At 39.1% G+C, this 23,720-nt stretch overlaps 1 protein-coding gene across 3 annotated transcripts in view; it reads right to left on the reverse strand.

The window, feature by feature from the left end:
• The window catches only part of SATB2 (SATB homeobox 2), a 178,803-nt gene that overhangs the window by 90,361 nt on the left and 64,722 nt on the right, over positions 1-23,720 (reverse strand). For all 3 annotated transcript variants that reach the window (XM_019635771.1, XM_019635770.1, XM_019635769.1), the window contains 3 exons: positions 13,350-13,476; positions 11,997-12,120; positions 566-668 (listed from right to left, as the gene is read on the reverse strand). In XM_019635771.1, coding sequence (XP_019491316.1) covers positions 566-668; positions 11,997-12,120; positions 13,350-13,476 — 354 coding nt within the window. The remainder of the gene's footprint in view (positions 1-565; positions 669-11,996; positions 12,121-13,349; positions 13,477-23,720) is intronic.

A 23,720-nucleotide genomic window follows, 5' to 3' on the forward strand; every position in this document is an offset into this window, starting at 1 on the left:
GCTAACAAAGGGAAGACAAAGATTTGAACACAAGTCTGCCTGACGGCAGGGTCCTTTTGTTTTAACCCCTGCTCTGGAATTGTCTCCAAATAAACACAATATCAAAACTCCATTTCTGACCAAAGATTTCCAGATACCACAACAGTCCTTCCAATTTGTTAGTTGGTACTTAAACTATAAGTGCCAATTTAACCTAGAATGACTCCTTTCAAATTTCCATTAAAATATTAGTGGAAATGGTTTATTGATTGAGCTTTTAAAATAGATATGCACCTATATGAAATTTCAGAATATTTTTAAAGATCTCGGCCTTCACAAGCATTGCTTGTAAAAACTACAAACTTCATAGATTCTGTTAGAATTTTACTTTTACTTCTAATAACATCTTAGTTTTAAGGAAGCCAATTTTGATCTTTTAATGAAAATATTAAGAATCTTATCTTTATAAAAAAATTCTATAAAATTTTATTTAAAAATTATGATCTAAAATTGGCATAAGTTCCAAAGAAGCAACAACTCATTGGCCTGACAGACTGAAAATAGGCTTTAAAAATAAAAAGTTTACCTTTAATCTTCTTGTACTTTTTATACCATCTCCCAAACTCCTGGCACTTGGTTGCTGACACGTTGGCATAATATGTGCTATTTACAATGGATGAAATCATACTCTGTAAAGAAGAAAAAAAAAAAAAACAGTTACTTTCCATAAATATGAGTACTCCTTTTTAGGGATAAGAAAGGGCACATTATAGCCCATACCAATCTGCTTTGTCTTTTAAATTTGAAGGAGTCATCCCCCTGCAAACTATTAAACATTAAACATGATTATATAAATTTAGTATCCCTTTAACTTGAATGATGACAGTGCTTTCTCAAAAAAAAAAAAAAAACACACACACACAACCTGGGGACAATGTCAAAGATGGAGGGGGCAGGACATACAGATTAGATGCAAAGCGAAAGAACAGTTGTGATTTAGGAACCAGAGCAAAAGGTGAGATCAGATGATCCAGCATCCGTGATCCAAATAATGCCTTTCAGATGTTTCTGTTCTGTTTCCAACTGCAACAAGCTTAGGAAGCCAAGAATCAGAGAACATCCGTGCTACACACTGCAGAACAACATTTAGGGAAATAAGTTAAATTAATATAATTTATAGAAACGTGTGATTAGCACTTGTGTGAAAATTCACCAAATGAAAAAATTAACAAGTGCTATTTTAGAACAGGGGAAACTAAACATAACACTTGTACTGTGTTTCAATAAAAAATGAAATCAAAGCTAAAACTTTCTGAGTGCTTAAGTACGTGATTTCTTCTTGCTCTTCATCCTCCTCTCCTTTCTCAACGCAAGCCCTTAGCTGATTTGTTTGCAATTTTCACAAAATGGAAAGAGATGGGGAGTGTAACTTGATTTACCACTGAAAAATTAAAATTATCATCACACACCCTGAATTAAAATTTTCTACAGAGATATGTTTTCAGTCAATATGGCACGTTTGGACCAACATTTGTGGCAGATGTTAACCTATACCTGAATGACTGTGATAGTACATGTGTGTGTTTTATACATAGATTGTATTTCTGCAAACTGTCTAAAAACAAATGGACATAAACAATTCAAGAGATCGAAATGACCTACATAAGGTTTAACATCCTGCCCTGAAATCTCATCTTTCTTAAAAAAGGTACCCCAGATATGCAGTAGTTCAGTGAAATCTTAGAGCTTTTAATGGCATTTCTACAAAGTAGCTGAGATTAAAAGGATAACAATAAGTCACAGTAATGACAAGTTATTTACCAGGAGATTCAAACACCAGCAGATAGTCCTGAATAGACTCTCATTTGAAACAATTCCCTCTGTGAGCTCATAGTCTCCCTCGTTTTTAATCAGTACACAGTACTGGTGGGGGAAGAGGGTCCTAATTCAATTCACAGAAACCTCCTTGGCCCTTTCCACATAGCAGATAGCTATTCTCCCGCAGTTACTCGTCTCTAAATGCCAATTATGTTCTCTAAGGGGAGATAATAAGGAGAATGTTTTTTTTTTTTAATCTGAGGCTCTGAACACAGACCTAGGAACGCAGAGCCAGTGTCACCTGAGTGCACCACAGAACTTTCAGAGCCTTGCCTGCTGCCTTAGAAGATCAGTGGAATCCTACTCTTCCTAAGGCAGGGTTCTCCTTTGTATATTAGTAACAAAGGAGTAAGGAAGTCTGGCTAGCAGGGCCACTTCGCTCTCTGGGCTGAGCTTTTCTCTCTGTCCTAGTCTGTGAGACCCTGGAGGGCAGTGACTATGTCTGTTTCACATGTCTAACACAGTTCTGATGTGAGATATCTGAGTCACTGAAATATAACTGACGAAAAGGGACAAGGATGAAATTTTAAAATGCCAAACTAAAATGTCATAATAATGAAAAATTTAACATGAAAGCAGCCTAGTAATAGATGTACCAGCCACACTGGTGTATGTGAATAATTGCAAATGTACTTGTCGTCTCTCTCTGTTGTTTGTATGAATGTTATCCTTGGGAAAGGCATAGGATTTATAGCCATGGCCCGAGTCAGAGCTAAATCTTCTACTGCAAAGTAGTCTACAAAGCAAACTAAAATGAGAAGTGTTTCAAGCACTGCCTGGAGCTGTCCTTCAATGCTTCTTGGCCCATAAGACCAGGCCACAAATCCATATCACTCTGACCCCAGGTAATTCACATTTCCCTCATTCTCTGGCCTTTTGACTTTGTCTTTGCTCCAAGTGCATTTTCATTCATACTGCACAAGGCCACTGTCAATCTATGCGACAAGGAAATGAATATCTATCTGGACTACTATCAGCTCCATCACCAGGTCCTATACTAGAGTCACATTCACACTCCTTTAAAAAGGAGTTGGCTTCCCAGAGGCTCAATCAGACTTGTTCTCTTCCCTAGATCATTATAAATGAGTTTCTGTCTTTACTTATCACAGAACAAAAAAATAAATAGGTTTAAGGTAGGAACTGAGCAAAGGCACTGTGTAGCAAGTAAAGAGAGTGTTCTAGATAATGAGAATCTTTAGTCACGAGCAAGGTCTCTTCAAATTTGTGACACATTTTATTCATTTTAATTCCTTGCAGGTCTTTATATATAGTTGACACTCAAAAATAGCTTTACTGATATGAAGTTTTATAATTCAACCTGAGAGGGCTTTAAAAACAAAAGAGGTACATCTTGGGGACATTTTAGATGAAAGGTCATGTTATGTCTTATTATTGCAGTTTCAAATATGAATCTTCTCTTACCCTAAATTATATTGTTACACTCTCATAGACTGAGTTGGAATCACGAGGCCTCACTAGAATATTCTGGACACATATTACAAGGTCATATTAACATTAGTGTCAATTTATTATTTAAAAATCAAAACTGAATTCATTATAAACAAAATCAAAATGAGCTAACACAGACCTAGCACACGCTAACCTTTCCTCTACAAGGAATAATGTTCTCCAAGGTCCTGGGGCACAAAGAATATGTATTTACATTTCATCCATTCTACAGCCACATTTTTAAAATACTTTAATGTCATTGAAATTGGGATGAATCTTACAATCAAGAGCATCTTAGACCTGATGAGATACAATTGCTGCAAAATGGCATGAGCAATGATTAAAATCTCTCTCATCTACTACTCTGCCAAAAAGATCTAATTTCCATTTACTGCTTTTTAAAACATGTATATAATTTTGTGGTTTATGTTGCTCTTTTATGTTTTCCAATCATTCTAGACCAACCATACAACTGGACTTTTAGGATCCCCACACCTTTTTGATAAACGAACAAGATCTGAATCCACTTCTTTAATCCAGAATGCAACCACGTCTTGAGTATCCATGCTAATATAAAGTAATTCTGACACAAATAACCCAAGAGATATATGTATTGTTACTTTTAACACTTAAGTAAAGGGACTATGTTTTACTAAGGGTAATACAGAGGGTGCCAAAACAATGTATAACATTTTAAGAAAGGTAAAACCGTATTAAAATTACACTGGTGGTAACCACTCTGAGTACCTCTTCTAATTGCAGAAGTCAAACGTGACTTGTGTTCATCTTTTGTTATCGGTATATATTATTACAATTTTAATACAGTTTTTTCCTTTCTTAAAATGTGTATATTTTAATGTGTGATTTTTTGGCACCCTCTGTATTAAAGTACACTCCACTTTGCTTGGTGATGGGCAGTGAGGAAGAATGGGCAGGCACACATACAATGGGCAACGGATCAGCCCCCTTCAGATCCTTAGTCACAGCCATAAGCACTACGTGGACAGTAAATTACTGTCCATGAAAAAAAATATTATGTATTAAAGTAAATAGGAAGGGTCAAAATATCTTCCCAACTACAGAAACGTTATGGAAATTTCAGACTTCTTCGTACTTAATCATGAAATTTTAAGTATGAAGGTTACAGATGGCGGGATAAAATCTAGGTTTCCTCATTTGCAGTCACTCTGACACATCATTTGCCACTTATATTTGAAAGGTTTTTTTGTGTTTTTTTTTAATAAAATAAGGTATTTGACCAATCAAAATGTACTCGAATTAGTTACTCCGAAGTTTACTAGCTGATTTGAATTTGCTCTAAGCCAAATGGCAAGAGATTATTATAATATTATTAGTGCTTAGTTCAGCTAAATAGATTGCCTTATTTAAAAATAAATTTTCTTTTAAATTCTTGAGACAAATTTTAAACTCACTTGTTTGTTTTTGATTAGCCCAGAGAATAGATGCCACCTGTGATTATAAGTATGGTTCCATTTTTCAGATTGAGGGCCCAGAAGCTCCAAATGAAGCGGCAGCTTGTCCAAAGTCAAACAGCAGCGGGAAGGCACCACAAAGAGACACAACTACCAGGCCACACTATTCCATGGGTCCCTCGAGAAGGAAACCGAATTAACGAAGGAAAGGAAATAGTCACCACCACCTCCATCAGCTAACACAAGCTCCACAGCGGATACCGCAGCCAATTCTTGAGACAAAACAAGAAACAAGGTGACAAAAAATAAAACAAAGGTCCCTCACATGAGTTAATTAAGGAGGACAGAACCAGAGAAAGCTAAAGAATCTAAAGGTAATTTAAAACTTAATAGAAAAGGCAAAACTATAAACACGGGTTAAGATGGTTTGTACATTTAGAAAGACAGAGATCTGAGTATCCCCTTTTTCTTCCCAAAAAGGAAAGATATAATAATTGGATATCCTTTGCCACATTCCCCTTGGCTTAGTGAGATTTATTTGTTTGAACAGAAACATTACGTAGAGTAGCTAAGCTGCGCATACATAATGTGGAGTGGGGGGGGGGGGGCCCGACGGGACTGCCATCCTAGGGCTTCCCTTTGCACATCAACATGGAGGACAGAGCATGATGCAGGCAAGGAGTAATATATGCATTCTTTGCTCATTTCCAGCCTTTTGAACGTGCTTTGTGATATGCTAAATAACATATTGAACATGAGATTATAACGGTACTTCAATTAAGCATGGTAAAGGGAAAAACCTGATTTGGAGGAATTACTTTGTCGTGAAAAATTCATTTGATGTCATTTGGCAGCCTTCCACTGTTCTATTCTATCCCTATTTCTGAGCTATACTATCAGAACCGATAGTTGAAAAAAAAAACACACTTCTGGTGTTGAAAGAAACACTTCTAGTTGAAAGAAACGCTTCTTCTGGGCTTTGGAGTATGAAAAGACTACATCTGAGAGCTTCCCTCTGAAGTAGGGACTGGATGGCTTGTTTACTGGATGGTGGCACCATCCTCTGTGAAACTGGGATGGTGGCACCCTCATCCAAGGGCTATAAGGTTTCAGAGAGATTATCTGTGAGAAAGTGCTAGCACATGTGCGGTCAGTGAGTGTCCACTCTCTCCCCTCCATGCAATCATTTCATATGGTCGCCACAATCACCCAGTTAGGAATTCTTTTAAAGCTGTCATTTTTGAGCCTCCTTCCACATGAGTCTATGAGGTTGGGCCTTGGACTAAAACAAGCTTGCATGAAAATAACTTAAAGGGACAGTTGGCAACTGTTAATACGAGGCAGGATGCATTCTCACAATATGCATGAATTTACTATTAAATGAAACAGACAGTTGGCAACTGGTTAACACAATACTGCTCTAGCAGTTGATCAGCTACTTGTCTGTAGATGAACACACGATCATTTGTTTTTCTACTGACCCAACTGGCTGCTTGATGTCACTGTCCAATTATTTTGGCACATTGTACATTTAAGGTAGTCCTTTAATGATACCCAAACGGGCAAGGCTTGCTTAGGATGACAGAAATAATTATCCTACAATCCGCTACTTAAAAAGACAATAAATGCTATCTCACCATCATACTGGAAATCTAGTAACATTTTCACAAGTTCAATAACTTCAGTCAGTCATTTTGTTCCTCAAATGTTTGGCAATAAAACCTCAAGTAGGGGCACAGAACTTTAAAAACATATCTAGGGCCGGCCGAGTAGCGCGTTGGTTAAGATACTGGCTTGGGACGCAAGAGGGCCCCGGTTTGGATCCCACAAATGAGGGCCATGACACTGCCCTCCACAGCTAAGATGCTGAACAGCTCAACCTGGAGCTGGGCTGCCATGAGTTGCCGGCAACTGCGTAGGCTGCAGCCACTGCTGCAGTGGGTTGCCATGGGCTACCATGTGTGGCCAGCTGCCAGCGTGAGCGGCCAGCAGCCACCGTGAGCGGCCGTCCAGAAGCCGGCGACTGATCTGCCTCGCCAGGGAAGAGCGCAATGATGGTGCCAACTTGGGCCAGTGAAGCAGCGTCCTCCACAACTAGACTGAAGAACAAAATGACAGCAACTTGTCTGTTCCACTTCCCCCAATTCCCCAGTGCTGTTCCCACCCCCCCAATTCCCCAATAAAAATCTTAAAAAAAAAAAAAAACGTCTACATGCTCAGTGAAAGAAGCCAACACAAAAGTCCAAATATTCTATGATTCTATTTCTGTGGTATCTAGAATAAGCAAATTCATAGAGACAGAAAATAGAACACAGGTGACCCGGGGCTGGGTGGACGGGGCAATGGGGCTTATTGCTTAATGGTTACAGACTTCTTATCTGACATGATGAAAAGTTTTGAAAATAGATAGAGGTGACGGCTGCACAACATTGTGAGTATAATTAATGACAATTAATTGTAAACTTAAAAATGGTTAAAAATGTAAACTTCGTGTTATGTATATTTTACCACAAAGAAAAAGGTTTTTTAAAGCACATCTAAAGTCACAGAGAACATGTTGGGGGGGGGGGGCAGAGGGGCACTGGAAGGTGCATGCGTTTGCAAATTATTTGTTCTTTCAAATGCAATTTTCAGGTAACAAGACCATCTCTTTAGTCATTCCATTTGATCATCATAACCTGTGAGGTCCACAAGGTAAGTGCTGTTAGCTGTACTTACTTTAATGGCTCAAAACCCTGAGGACCTGGAGTTTTGTCTTTTAACTCTTCCTCGAGTAAGAATAAATCAGCCACAGAGATACGTGTTCACAAAGTTTTCAAACTGGTACAGTGAGGGAAGACCATTTCATAAGGGAGGCCTGTGCCTAAGGTATGATAGATTAGGCTGCTTGGGGCTGATTATGTGGCTGAAGGAAGAGGCTGGAAGTGGTGACTCAGGGGGAACATCAGAGGGAAAGGAAGAGACCGTCAGCATTTAAACACGTTTTGAAAGGTGAAATCAAAAATAAATACACAGACACACAAACACAACCTACACTTTCCAAGCATCTGGCCAGACAGAGAATACCTAAATCATAACTTCCCCTTCTTTAAATATATGTGCCTCAGGCTACAATTGTTGTCCTTTTATGGATTTTCCCACTCTTTTCTTCTGCTTTCAAGGCTGCTCTTTTAAATTATAGGCCACTGGGATGTTCAAGAAAGTATATACTAGCCACTGAATCATTCTTTTATGCAACTGCCAAATCTGAGTGAGAAAATACCTAATATGGTTTGGCTTAGGGAAAATAAGGAAGGATTATTTCAAAAACAGACATCTTTTACTCATGAGCTGAGTCTATTTTAAATAGCCCAATCGCCTACCTTTCTCTTTTGAAGTAAGTAGTATTGAGTGCTTTCCTGTCTTCTTCCTAGATTGAAAGTTCATTCTCTCTTTTTCACCACTGTATCCTTAGCCCATTGTATAGTACCTGACCTTAATTGGGACTCCAGTAATGCTAGTGGGAAACACTGCTGCATTATTGGTTTGCCTTCTTAGAATAAAAATGCATTCTTTTTCACATTATATAGGTTGAACTTCAAAAAATGCATGTACCTGTTCTACTGCAACCACCAACAAAATTGGTGAGCTTATCTCCACACTGGAATGCAATCTAGCTATGCAATTTAAGTGAATAATCTGGAACATTTAAGGGTAATAGCTGTAGGATTAATGCCAGGGTCCACATTACATGCCCATACTGGCTGACGACTACTCCAATGAGATGTCCCATAATCACACAGCATACCAGAAGCCTAAATCAAATCTCCCCCAAATCTAAACAATAAAACTGAGCCCTGTTTGACTAAAAGTGTGATGGGCATCCATCAACTATCAAATGATTATGTTCATTGTTTCTAGTTCAAAACATTTTAGCGCTCCCAAGAACACTGTAAAAATAATAAAATGTTCCATTGTACAGCATTTTTATATTTAATTCATTAAACACATTAGAGCAATGATTCTCAACCAAGGATGATTTTGCTCCCCCCACAGGTCATTTGGCAATGTCTGGAGACACTTCGGTTGTCACAACTGGGGGCAGGGGAAATGGGGGCATGCTACTGGCATCTAGTGGGTAGATACCAGGGATGCTGCTAAACATCCTACTATCCACAAGACAGCCCCCCACCACAAGGAATTATCCAGCCCAGGCTGTTCATAGGGCCTGGGTTGAGAACTCCTGCATTAGAGTAACAACTATTAATACATGGAAGAGATGCATTGTGCTGAATGCTGAGAATGTGAAGATAAACAAGAGTTGGCTTCTGCTATTGTGGGCAATCCATCAAGTGATGGCAACTGGCGGATAACACTGACAACAGGCTATGATAAGTGCCGTGACAGAGGTGTGTACAAAAGGCTACTAGGAGCAGGAGAAGCAACTACTTCAACCAGGAGGTCAGGGTACTTCACCGGCAGTGACTTTCAGCTGGAAATTGAAAGATGATTTCATCAAGTAGAAGAGAGCAGCGCATGCTAGAGAGCCATACATGCAAATGCAAGCAAGTGTCAAACTGAAGGACTCCAGCAACATCAGCATTGTGGGTAAGGGCTACCAACGGCTGAGATGAACACGGTACGTCTCTCTGGAGGGCCAGTCTCATGAGGAGAAGGAAAAGTTAATAACTTAACAGGTAAGGTAATTTTTATGGCATCTTTAAAAACACCAAAAATACAGGTATATGGAGTAGAATATAAACTCTGCATGAATTTTTAAAATAACACAAGAAGCTACTTTGTTAAACTTGTAATACTTAGGGTAGAAGGGTGCTAGTTAGGTTCCTTCCATCTCAGGAATATTTGGGTGACATTTAAACAATGACTAGTGTTCCAAATAATTAATTCCACATGTTTGGAGCACAGAGTGGGTGCCGGTAGAGGGAGGAAGGTGGCTCTGGTAGGAAACGAGGCCGGACAGTGTCATCTTGACGATTTTGTAGGCAATGCTATGAACTTTGTCCTTCCTTCAGGCTGGGAGGGGGATCACAGTCAAGGAAATGGCAGGAGGAAAGTTATGATGCTAGACGACTTTACATAGTTCAGATGAGAGGTGATGGAAGTCTAAACAAGGCAAAGCCATAAAGAGGGAGATTTTAGAGGTGGAGGTGGTGGAATCCATACGATTAAACATGAGAGTGATGGAGAAGAAACTTTTTAGGTTTGGCAACTAGGTGGGCAAGCAATGAGAATAGAAAATCGGGGGAGAAAGCTTCTTTATAGTAGGGATAAAGATGATCTCATCTGAACCACCAGACAACCCTGCAAATTATGTAAAATGCGTGGCTACAATCATGCCCAGTTTACAGATGAGTTCACTAAGGCTCTGAGGGTGGAAGGGCTTGCCCAGGGTTGCACAGCTAGTATGAAAGAACTGAAATTAGAGCTCAGGGCTCTCAGCTCCCGATTTGGGTTCTTTCTACTCATGCTCTCTCTCTAGTCACATTTTATAGTTATAATCAAACCTGATAATCATGATAGATCTGTTTATACCAAATTTCCATGGGCCTTAAAAGCCCTGGATAAAATTTTGAATTGGTGATATTAAGTGAGGAGCTTGTCTACTTCCAGGCAATGCCCATTTTGACTTCCATGTGAATCCAAGAGAAAATTAATTGTTATTCCTTGTGACATTCAGGGCAAATGATTGAAAGATTTTTCCTAAATTGTTCTTTACCTGGGCCCTGTGTACGATCAGAATGATTCAAAATATTTATTTTTATAGCTTCATAAGCAATCACGTTGGAATAAATCAAAACCCCACCAACAAGCCTTAACACCTACATACATACCTCCAGGCAGATAGTGAAATGGCCTGGGTGAAAGCTGTTCGCTCAAGAGCAGCCACCTAACTGATGGTTAAGAAATACTGGGGTCCCCTTCTATCTAGCCACCGACTTCTCAGGTACATGCTTTCTTGGCTTTTGGGGAGCAAAACTATCAACAGCATGCTTTGTCTCAGAGGATCTCAACTCCAAAACACTCTCCAAGACACACATACAAACAAAATGTTCACACCGACAATATGATGTCTCAGTAATAATAGCTGATGCCGTTTATGGAATATCATTGCACACCAGGTACCAGGCCAAAACTGTATGTGATTTATCTCATGTACTCCTCATTCTAGGACTTAGAACTATTACTCTCCTTGTTTTACTTGCTAAGAAACAGGCTCAGGAAGGTGAGGTCAGAGAGGCTTGCTAAGCCAGGACATCAATCCAAATCTATCTGATTCCAGAAGGCATGCTCTTAACCATTAGGCTTCCTGCTTCTCCCCAACACTCTATCATCCTAGAACACAGCTCAGGGCACATCAAGCTTCTATGGCTCTTGCCACCTTCCCTTGAACTTGACAGACATGTAATTAGCCCATTGTCTTAAATCAAGTGTAGCAACTCACACCAGGAAATGGATTTCCATTCATGGCTTTAAATAATGTCAACCTGAGTTCATTTCACAGCAGTCCTGTAAGCCCCTGCCCATAGCCACCAAAATATTGTCTCATCATTCAAAACAGTGGGGCCCTTGCCCATGAACACAAATGCAAAAGGCAGCCTTTTCCTCTGCTGTTTTCTCCTTTGATCCTCTCAATCTCTTATTTTGGAGGCTTGTTTTAGTTTATGATCGGTTCACTAAAAATGGAGTATCACTTTTCCTCCCAATGCATTTTCTCCTGGTGAATTCACTATAAAATCTCTACAAATGTGTATGATGCAAAGATCATCTCTCTCTGCTGGACAGGGAAAAGGCTCAAAAAATAAATATAAATAAATAAAGATGGGTTTCACATGGCCGCCTCATTCCATTGACCAAGGAATGCAACGATTTGGAGCCTCGGCTTTGGCAAAGGAGGTCTGGATTAGGGTCTCAGGCTGTCACTTAGCCAGCTGAGTAAATTCAGGCAGGTAAAGTGCTTCTCCCTGGATTTGTTGAGCTATAAAACGAAGACACTGATACCTACCTCCTATAATACATGTAAAAAGTTGAAGATTAGGAATGTAAAATGTGTTCATACACTCCCACTATACATCAAAGCTTTCATAAGGAATAATTTCTACGTTACAACAAAACCGCCGCAATCTCCATATTTTTTCCACCTAAAATGTAATGTGATTGTATAAGTAAAATACAGCTGTCTAAGCAGGCATGCGCCTTCTACTAGATCATCTGCCAGTGGTTTTCTGCGTGTCCCAAAACCCCTCCTGGAATACTGACCTGGGAGAGAGGGCATTCTTTGGCTAATGTGCTCTGGTTCATCTCTTTGAGCAGTTCCTTTAAGGCATTGCGGACTGTGGCGTGGTTCCACTGCTCTGCAGGCAAGTCTTCCAACTTCGAACAACTGGAAAGGAGAGCAAGCATTAATGATGCAAACATCAGAAGGGCCCCGACCGCCGAGGCGTGTGGGTGCAGCAGTCGCTCCTGGGTCCTGGGTCAGCATTAGCTCAAGAACCGGATGAAATGGGGGCCCAAGGAGGGGAAGGGCCGCAAAACTGCTTCTCCAGGACCTTGACAGAGCCCTCCAGTCACTTTCAGTTGGTTTTCATGCCAGCCTGAGAAAAAGTCACTTTCGTCTATGAAGGAATGCTAATTTTTGAAAATAAGATTTCTCTAATCTGCCGGTGGAAATGGCACAGCAGTGTGATTATAAACGTCCACAATACAAATTTAATTATTGAATATTCCTAAGGTTAAATGTAAAGAAATGGTCCATCAGATTTGAAGCTTAAAGGCCCACCCTTCACCCTCATAGAAAAATTCAGCGATGTTAACTGTCCTAGCTAAAAAATAACTTTTAAAAGAAGATACCAAAGCGTTCCTAGACAACGATGGAAATGTTGGGCTCCTACTAAAGTACAAATAAGCACAAATTCTCTTTAAATTTAAAAAATTCTCTTTAAACTCAAAACCTTTACACTAAAGGACAATGTTCCTTAGATCACGTGATTTGCAGGCAGTTTACAATACAAGACTCTGCAGAGAATCTCTAGATTCTTTAAAAGAGGCATAATTTGTTATGGATGCTGTATCTGAAAAGAAGGAGAAGGGAAAGGGGAAGAGGAGGAGGAGGAGGAAGGAGAGAGAAGGAGGGAGGGAGGAATCCCAGAACCTCTGCAGACCACCAGAGAGGGAAGAAAAAGAGGCCCCATGCCAGAGCCTTCTTGGTGAGCCTGCGGCACAGGCACCAAGCTCACCCCTCACAACACAAACCTGAAACGGCAGGGGTGTTTATTCTTCAAATACTATGTGCTAAGCATTTAACCAGAGGACCCATTAAAGTAGGGGCTGTGGAAAGTTCCCCTTTATGGGCTGCAGATTTTTAATGATTTATCAAGCTTCCCCTAGGTTACCACTTCACTGCTTCTGAAAACAAAACATAAAACAGTTGGAATGTGGACTATAAAGATGCCTGGTAGAGTGCCCCTCCTTCCCTCCTCTCCTTTTTTTTTTTTTCATTTCATCGGATGTCTAGAAATTAACATAGACAGGACGCGCTGATCTCTGCAGTAACTCTATGATCGACAGAGCCGCTCCGAGAGTAAGCACGGGCAGATGTTCGGAGACACCCACCTTTGTAATTGGATTTTCAGCGTCACAACATGATAGACATCTTGCAGCATGTCGGCCACTGTCGCATCGGGTGCATCTGTCACATAACTGAGGGGGAGAGGGTTCCACCTTCCCAGCTTGATTATCCCTGTGCAGGGAAGAAAAACATCATAAACACATATCTGCTATTTATTAAACCTTCCTACTGTTTGTTCAATGTTAAGGAGGTCATTCAATAGTCAACATTCAAGGCCCACTCGGAGATATTTTACAACCGAGTGCAATAGCCTATTTCTTTCTGGCTGACGAGTGAGTGAGTTAACTCTACAGGAAGATGAGAAGGAAGGGATGAGGTTTAATCCTGGACAATCAGCTCTTTTATGTTTTCCTGTTTCTTAAATTACTTCGAAAACCATAAGGATACTTCCTTCCCCCAAAGTTTTGTTTCACACTCTAACTTAAGACTGATGCTAAATATACCGGACTGCTGATTTCATAGACAAAAAAAAAAACAAAAAAAACACAAGCCTTCAGTAAATATAAGATTTGGTTTTGAATTGTATGAGAAAATTCCTGGGTGTGGGCCCAACACGCAAAGTCATATCCTGACTGTGGTGTGATCCCCAGTGCGAACGGCATTGGGAGCTGATGAAGCAGCTCGAGTTCACGGCCAGATTCACATCTCACCAGGCACGGGGGGTTTCGCCCCAATAGCACAATGATTGACCACAGGTCAGAGCACAGATGCCTTCAACTTCCTTTCATTTTTTTAATTCCTCGGCTCTTTTTAGAGTGACAATGGTACCCTTTCCCTGTGGGTTTCCTGTGACATATGAAAAACACACACGACAATGGAAGAGACTAAAAATCCTGGTCAAAACTTAGGCTAAAATCCAGCAGTGATTTTAGGAATACCCTTGTCACAGAAAGATTCATAGGATAGCTTCAGCACATGTTTATGTGGTGAAGGTTCCAACTTATTCATAAGATGGACCCATCTTATCTGGGCATACATAACACTGATGAAGAAAAATAAAGATAAACCCACTTCACACACACAAAAAAAAACAAAAAAAAACCCACAGAGTAACAGAAATTTTATTTGCATGCTATGAAAAATTCAATGGTCCCCAGAATGTCAAAACTGTCACACATAAAAAATAAAAAATAAATAAAAAACACAAAAAACAGCATGTTTTAGTGATAGAAGAAAAAGCGGCAATTTTATTTTTATTTTTGACAATATAGCTGAATCCAACTACACCGTTCTTTAAAAAAAATTTTTTTATCATCAGACAGAAGATACCTATATACCCAAGTGAAATTTTTAAAGCTTCTCAAAATGATGCTTGATAGCTAGGGGGTGAAATTCCAATAATAGGAAATGAACTTTCTGGTCAGGGCATGTCCTGTCCAAGATGAAACAAATGGATGCACAATGCTTGACATAATGCTTGAAAACAGGGAATAAACAGAACAAAAATATTAAAATGATGCACTGTTTCAGTATTAAGATTTAACAATCTGGTGCTGAATATGCTGCAGTATAAATAGTGCCTGGACTCAGATGCAATAAAGTAACACAGCTCTCATTCATAGTACCGTATGTCTCTAGTTCTGGCTCCGCAAGTGAGATTTCACTTGCCAAGAAAAGCTGTTTTCTTGTGGGGATAGTTTTCCTAACATTCTCTCTCATGACAATGAAAAGTGCACAGCACACAGCATGCAGTCATCAGGAAATGAACATCCCAGGGCCCACTGGACAGCCACCCACGAGAGGCCGGCTCTGCCGCCTGCCTTCTTTCACTCCTCCTGACATTTGGAGACACTAAAAAGATACCACGTAACATGTCTAACATATTTCCTTCCTTAAAAATCACTCCATGATTTTAAACTCCTTTAAAAAAATCATTATCATCACAGCCCATGAGTTGAGTATAAATTGACCATGTCCTCAAGATGTGGTATTTCATTATCAGAGATCAGAGGGGGGATAAAAATGAAGTTGGCACTACGAGAGGCGAGGCGGAGCAGCTGATTTTGTGGGTCATGTTGGTTACTAAGAACACAAAGGTAACATGAAGCAAATGAATCCCGCCAACTTCAGGGCACAACCTTGGAGAAGATTCACCTACGCTGCCGTGTGTGCCATTGCTCATTCATTTTTATTGCTGAGTGGTGTTCCACTGTAAGAATATACCAAAATGCAGCCAGATGCAACAGAATATCTCTGTATGATTTCCCTTACATAAAATACAAGAACAGGGGCTGGCCAAGTGGCACGATGGTTAAGAGCTGGCTTGGGACACCAGAGGGCCCCGGTTCGGATCCCACATGTGAGGGCCAGTGACACTGCCCTCTACCAAAAAAAAAAAAACAAAACACAAGAACAGGCAAGACTAATCTACGGGGCTAGAACTCAGAACGCGGTTCAATCTGGATGGCAGGGACGACTGACCGGAAAAAGACATAAGGGCATTTTCTCTTGTTTAGGCTGGTAGCTGCATGGGTATAAAAATTGTCCAAGTTCATAAAACTAAATACTTAATATGTATACATTTTATTGTCTGCAAATTATACCTAAAAAAAAAAAAGGTGAAGGGGAGGAATCTCTATAGGAAACGATAGACAAATCACTCTACTGGAAATAGGAATCTCCGTTTAGTAAATTCTCTCCCCACCTTGCCAAGCCAGAAGGACACTTGTTTGGGCTGGAATTAGATACACACAGGTGTCTGCACAACACTTAATATCTCTACCAAGAGCAGCTGCTACAGGTTGGTTTCTACCTTTTGGAAGAGAGACAATGACGGAAGCTATTTTCAGGCACTGGGAAGTGGCGTATGCGTTTTCTTGTTTTGCACCCTCCTGACTAACCTGTCCAGTCCTAACAGTCACGTCCTTTGCTCAGGTATGTGCCAGGGTCTGCAGGTGCAAGACCTGCTGGGACAGCTACGTCCAGACAGGGACTTAGCCAGGGACTTGGACTAACTCTTTGGAATAAGACTTTTCTCCAAATAGGGTTTCTGTCTAATGTATTAACCCTCTGGAAATACATTCCTTAGATACCATCCTCCTTCTCTGATATAAAATACACAAAACGATTACTTGGCCTAGGCGTCAAGTGTTAATTGAGGAAATCAAATTGGGAAGCACTACACGTCAGTGGCTGAGAATGCAGGCTTCCAAGTCAAATTGCCTCTTGACATCCTGGCTCCTCCAGCTACTAAGGACGTGGCCTTAGCAAGTTACTGATTTTTCCCACACTTCAGTCCTCTCATCTGTAAAATGGAATAATAAAAGTACTATAGGAATATAAGGCAGATTCAATGTAAAGCCTTTAGCATGGCGCCTGGATATAATGAACCTCAAAAATTATTTACTATCATGATTTAGACATTTCTAATGCTTCTTAAAAGGAAGATATAGTCCAGTTATTTCAAAAATACCAACTTAAGGATTTTTGTGGCTTCATTATTGCTCAGTCTTTCATTTGGCCGTGTGGCTGTAAAAGGCCCGCATTACTATATATCACCAAGGAGGACTGCGTGTCAGTTAAGTCCCTCCTTCCATTCCCCCAACACCCCTTCATTTCTTTCACCGTTGCTCCTCAGGACCTCCTTTCCCTTCATCTATGAGTAGATTCAGAGCGCCCCTACTTTAACAACAGCATGACAACAGTCTCTTTCCCCTCAGTCCCTCATTGTCTGCACTACCAAATGTACTGAAAGTGCACCTCCGATTTCTCCCACAGATATCTAGTTTCAACACTTTCTATGAGGAAATGGAGGTGCAGAAGTATTGGGGTAACTTGAGTAACATCACTAGGAAGTAACAGAGCCCAGAGTCACTTCGAATACCATGACCTTGCTCTTCTTAGTATCCTCTATGTCCCACAAGTTCACGTGTGAGGCACATCAGAAGAAAAGACCGGAAGAGAACGTGGTTTCCAGGTTGAAGACCTTGCATGCCTGACTCAGTAGCACACGGTATTGGTCAGAGGCCTGGAGTCAGACATGAGTTTATGTCCAGCCTCGTCTGCTTTCAGCTATGAGCCTCTGAATAGGTTTAGTTTCTCTGAGCCTCAGTTTCCCTTATCTGTAAAATGGGGATAATAACAACGCCTACCCTTTAAGGTTGTCATGAGGTTTTAAATGAGAATGAGACTTGAGCACTGGAATTGGCACACAGTAAGTGTTCAGTAAACATTAGGGGAAAACGGATCCTTGAAAGTTTTTGAGTGTAGATGTAATTTAGGAAAATTAACCTATCCTAGAATATAGGTGGATTAAAAAACTGAAGCATTGTGAGGGGAGAAAAAGATCTGGAATGATATAGATGTGTCTAATTACAACCATAACAGCTTCTTCCTGGCTCCCTCTAAGGATGGATATAGACCCCACCAAATGCTACAGTATAGTAAAGCAGGACAAAGAAGAAAAAACAACAGGCTATGTGCCCACAGGGTATATACGACTCACAGAGTTGCAGAAATCTCAATAAAAATGGCATAACTATAAATATACATATATTATTTCTAGTGCGCACACTCTATGAGTAGGTTTTGTAACCCCAATCTGAAAAATGAGAAAAACCAATTATGATTAAATTATATAGTACTACATTCACATACATGTGCGTGTGCACACACACGCGTGCACACACACACACATATCTCAATCCCAGCCAGGCACATAGTAAATGTTCAGTAAACACCAGTTCCCATTTCTTCTCTGAATATATATCATACTCTCATTCTGTCTGGAGCACTGATCCCCAATATTCACTTCTACGAATCATACACATTCTTCAAATTCTGCCCCGAAAATAATTTTAACCCTGATCAACCCAGCCTGAAGTAGTCCTTTCTCTACACAGTTGCACAATAAACATTCTTGGTTGATATGTGTATCTTAATAAGGGACTTACTTTATCACAATATCCCTCTATGTTACTTTATAGTTTGCAAAGTGTTTTTGTTTTTGTTTTCAAACTGTTAGTTCATCCTCATGAGAACAGCAAGGGGTCAGCATTCTAAGTGGAAGTGAGCTGAAGATCAGAGAAGACTTTTCAAAGACATGAGTGGGTTATAGTCAGGACTAGACCCTGGGCTTCATTTGACAAGTTTTCTAACTACTGGACCAATAATCCCCTCTGCACTCAGCCTTGCCCATAAGTCAATGCCCAACCACACGATGAGCCCCTGGGGGCCAGGGCCATGGGTCATCCACAGTCACACCTCAGGCAGGGTCTTGACATTTAATGTTAAACAAAGGAACAAATGAGGTATGAACAAACAGGTGACAGTCCCAGAAAAGCCAGCTATACTTGGAACTTCTCTGGAAAAAAAAAAACTGTCTCCCACAACAGTGCCATTTCAGAAATAAACATTGTTTCCCAAGCCATCTTTCCTATTTCCAAGGAATTTATCATCTGCAAACATTTAGAAAATGCCTGGTGTTGAGGACTATTGCAGATGCAGTTTCAAGGTCTTTGAGTCACAAATTACGGGCCTTTATTTTAGGGTTGAAATTCATACAAATGTTAACATGATTGAATTGAACACAATATAAATATAATTGTTTATATCCAAACAAATCTGTTCACTAAAATACAGAGAACCAATCCACTCTTTGTGTAATGCCTTTAGACCAAACAACAAAATGCAATTGTAGGTAAATTTCCCATTAGTGACACAAAATTAGGTTGGGAATGGAGGCAATCTTTGTCTAAAATTAAAAAGATGCAATAACAGAAACTAGTTTTTCACTCTCTCAATGCAGTATTCTGCCAGAGTTAAAGAGTTCACATTTCACAAAAAGAAATATCAATAGTTTTCTGTGTTCATACGTTTTCGTTATTTTTATCAGTTTGTAATCTATCTCAGAGAAATCAAATAGTCTTCTCAGTAGATACATAATTCATTAGTATTATTTACCTTTAACTATGTAAAAACAAGAGCAGTGATAATATACATTTTAGTTCATCAGTATTTGATTGAAGTTTTTAGGAAGCTGATTACTTCTGAGGATAAAATAAAATGTGGTCATAATACAACATAATCAATAGAACATCAGAATAGTTTGTATGAAGCAATAATCATTCATTCATTCAACAAATTTTTCTTAGTATCTCCAGCATAAGTCACTAAGATGCAAAATTAACCCAATACACAATAACCCTGAAATTACGAAGTTCACAATTGAGTAGAGAAGCTTATTATTGCTAAACACATAGCTAAGTGAAACCACTCTTAAAATAAACCAAAATGATGGCATTTATCCCCTGTACCTCAAATATGAGAAATATTTACTTCTGAAGTCCTGCAACAGAGAGCTTGTAAAGTACACAAAAATAATTCTCACAGTTTGCAATGACATATAGATAGATGGTGATAAAATAGGTATATGTTGAGTATATTGTAGAATACAGCCCACAAATCAATCTGTGAGACAGAAATAGAAACCCACCAAGATTATCAGCAGTATTCTTATACTGCATCTCAATGAATAATTTTCTTTAATTCCAGGTGCATTTTAACATTAATTTTCAAAGCAAAGTGAAAACTCAGCCTGGGAAAAAAAAAAAAGAGAGACATTAGCTTTAATGTCGAAAGGCTGGGGTTTTATATCTTATAACTCCCTGGAAAAGATCTCAGCAAAAGAGTATCAATAAAAAAAACCCAGCCACAGAGTAACTAAGCCTTGGGGCTTCTAGTTCATGGTATTATTTCCACAATACACCAACTGCTGATGAGGCCCATTGTAAAAATAGGAAAACTCATGACATTGATTGCATCTGTTTATCCTCCTCAGAGTAGTCAGGTCCCTATGCCATAGCATATAATTTTCTGTTGTTCAGCTATGCTTTGCTAAAGAAATTAAAAACTGTCTGTCGTATATAACAAGAACATAGAATTATTTATCTATAAATCACTTCATGGGAAATCACTACCCAGCAGTATATAATAACTCAGTCTGTTTCAAACCTGTGGCTGACTGTGGTATATCATCAAATTGTAGAGCGTAGAGGCATAAATTGTAGTTATTATTGTTAAACCTGTGCTGGGAATGACTTTTCAATGAGGAAAGAGAAAAAAAGGCACAACAAAAATGATTTTTGAAGTGTACATATTTTCCTTTTTAATGCACAGCTTAGCAGGACCCAATACAACTTACTAGAACTCTTCTACACCTTCTGCTTTGATTTTAAAGACTATATTTCAAATATCTTGCATTGGGGTAAAAGTAAGTGGAAAACGCAACAGCATTCTGGCATTTTACATTATTCAAGTGTCATTATAACTTACACAAATTAATGAAACCTCACAACATACTTGTCTGGGAACCTACAATACACTTAATCCTGTATTTATAACAATACAAAAGAAAACACCAGACAAAAATAAATAATTCAGTGATTCAGAATAAATGTTGAGGCTATATTGTTACATAGGTTATCTACAAAATAAACACATGTGCGCACGCACACACGCACACAGCTCATCCCCACAGACAGCTCCTCTATCTGCATCAATTCAGATCTTATTGACAAACACAAACAAGGTAGTTTTTTCACTCTTTAAGAACATTAACTTTTATTCTTATATCTGTATCTTTCAGGGGAAATTATCATCAGGAACATTATTAGTAATAAAAAAACTGAAATATGAATTTAGAGCACTTTCTGAATAAACTATAGTGATATACAGCTGTCTGTCGATCTTTTCTTGAGCAACAGAAATGTTTTACTTGAAAAATATATACAGTATCATTTGGTGTCTCGTAATTCTACACATGGCTTTTACATTTTGCAGCACAAAGATGTCTCATGTAATAGATGCTGCTTCACATTTGGGAAACGTTATGTTATAATCCTGACTTTTATTAGATTATTTAATATAAGCACTAAGTAACTAGACTAAATTAATAAAGGCCCTATTGGAAAAAAAAAGAGAGAGAGAAAGAGAGAGAGAAAGAGAGAGAGAGAAGGAACAGAATTATTCCACAAATTAAATAAAACTTTCTGAAGTTGTTATTTTAGAAACCTTTATTTAATTTTCAAAATTCCTATTCTTCTGAAAAACAGCCAAAATATTGGTCAGGATATTAAAAAAATATGGTTGGTCTTTAATTATTTATTTCATAAGAGTGCCACTTAAAACTATTTCATGGGGGAATAGGATAAATGAAAAAGAAAAGTGTTATGATAAATTATTTGCGATCAGTTTTAAGCTCCTGTCACTGGTTAAAAATTATTTCATCTGGTATATATTTTCTTATTATTGTTCTCAGTGTAATCATTATCTAAAAGAGTTTGGAATTAAAGGGTGAATTGTGGCAGGTAACACAAACAAACTTCCCTTTTTTTCCTTTCTATTCAGGAATATATTTGCATAGAGATTTTCCTCTAGCCTTTGTCCCCCTAAACTGTCTTCAATAAATAAAGACACAGGGTGGAGGGAAGAGGGGGTCCTACTCTTTTAAATAGACTTCACTATATTCTAGTACATGCTGTTATAACTTATGTTTGGCCAGTGTTTCTGCATCCTCTGGGGTAAGAATTATCACTGAAGATCTAAAAACACAGTTGCTGCACGTAGTTCCCATCCTAATTAATTACATGGATTCTTTTCAGATGGCGACTCAAGTGTTGCAACAAGTTTTCTGGAGGACCTAGCTTTCCACGTACTTGATCGCTGGCCTCAACACCCTTGGAAACCCTGTCGACTGCATGATTCCAGTTATATATTACAGGATTGTCCTTTAGGCATATTCTGTTTCCTATAATGTAAGGTTACATAATATCTGATCTTAAGGGCAATATTATGATGGCATCTTGATTATCAAAGAAAATGTCGCCATGCAACATGAAGGTGAAAAGTATACCCATTTATGTTATACATTTTTATTCATGTTTCAATTAACCTGATTTCACAGTCATTTGTTAAGAAACTACAAAACATGGAAGCAAATATGCGTGTGTAACTAATACAAAATGGCAACTGCTTTTGGTTTGGAGGGTTTCTATTTTGTTTACTTTATAGTTTTAGTTCCTTTAAGAACATTCTAATAATTGTTACTTTCAGTACAGCTTCATATATACTGTACTATTAAATCTAATAATGTACATGGTTTTCAGGTTTCAGATATTTTACATTCAAACAAATCTAACAGTTCCTTGATTTCAGTTGTTTTGGAAATGTCATATTTAAAGGCAGCAAACCAAATCTTTAAATATGGCACTACAGTTTTAAGGACTATAAGAAGGAAGCCACAGACCAATACATAGGAGGTATTCTCTCATTAGGCAAATGTTTCTTGAATTGAATTGAAGGTAGATCTATAGCCACTACATATACAGTGATAAATAATGACAGTGGTCTATTTGAGACCCCTAAAATATTCATCCACGTCAGAAAAGTGTCATATGAATGAATCCATGGGCAACTGAACTGTGATAGAGAGAAGATAAGTATTCCAGAAAGACTGTCTAGCTATCCCATGGTAGCTGGGCCAAACGGTTAGAGGTAGGGGAGGGATTCTTTTTCTCCCCATTCCCAGGAATTTGCAGCTTAGTAAGGATGGTGCTGCTGAGAGTGGTCCTATTAAATGAATGGGTTCCAAGTTCATCCCTACAACAATTGGAGGCCCCGCCCCTGGCTTCCGGAACACAAGCTCCAGGGGTGGATCCCCGGAGATGCTGAGGACGAGCCAAGTGTGACAAGCGCTGCCCAGGCTGCCCAGTAAAATTAAGGACCTGGAGCATGGAGAAGGTCGATCCACTGATACTCCTCAAAAGAAGGGCGGGAGATCAAAAGATTCCCAGGTTCCTTTTGTCCCAAGTCACCAGCAAATACTCTCACTACTGTCAAGCAGGACAAGTGAAGGGAAAAGAGAAAGTTACTGCATGTGAGAGAAAAAATGAGGTTAGGAGTGCATTGTCATGAACTTTTATTTCTTTTTAAATTTGAAGGCTAAATAGATAAGGAGAGGGAGAGCAATTTCCAGTATATGCAGAAACTCTTTACCTTACTTAGACTATAAACCATCAGAGGGCAAGGGTCCTATCAGTTTAACTGTTTTCTACAACCCTAGCTGCAACCCCATAAGCATCATGAGGCCTAAAATGTAGTGGGTGTGTGACAGTCACATGAGAAGAAAGCTGCATTGTTTGAAACAGCAGCAGACTGGGGAGCATCCAAGACCAGGTCTGGTCTTGGATGCTGTAGCTCTGTGCCTATGGGCAACTCACTCAACCTCTCTGGGCCCCTACTTTCTCCTCTATAAAATAGGGATTTAAAAGCAAAAACAGAATAAAACCAACAGCAACAAAGAAACTCCCCTGTCCGACTCAGAAAAATGGTAATTAAAATAACATGAGCTAAACTGC

The sequence above is a fragment of the Hipposideros armiger genome, unplaced genomic scaffold, assembly GCF_001890085.2.
Source record: "Hipposideros armiger isolate ML-2016 unplaced genomic scaffold, ASM189008v1 scaffold_23, whole genome shotgun sequence".
Taxonomy (NCBI): Eukaryota; Metazoa; Chordata; class Mammalia; order Chiroptera; family Hipposideridae; genus Hipposideros; species Hipposideros armiger.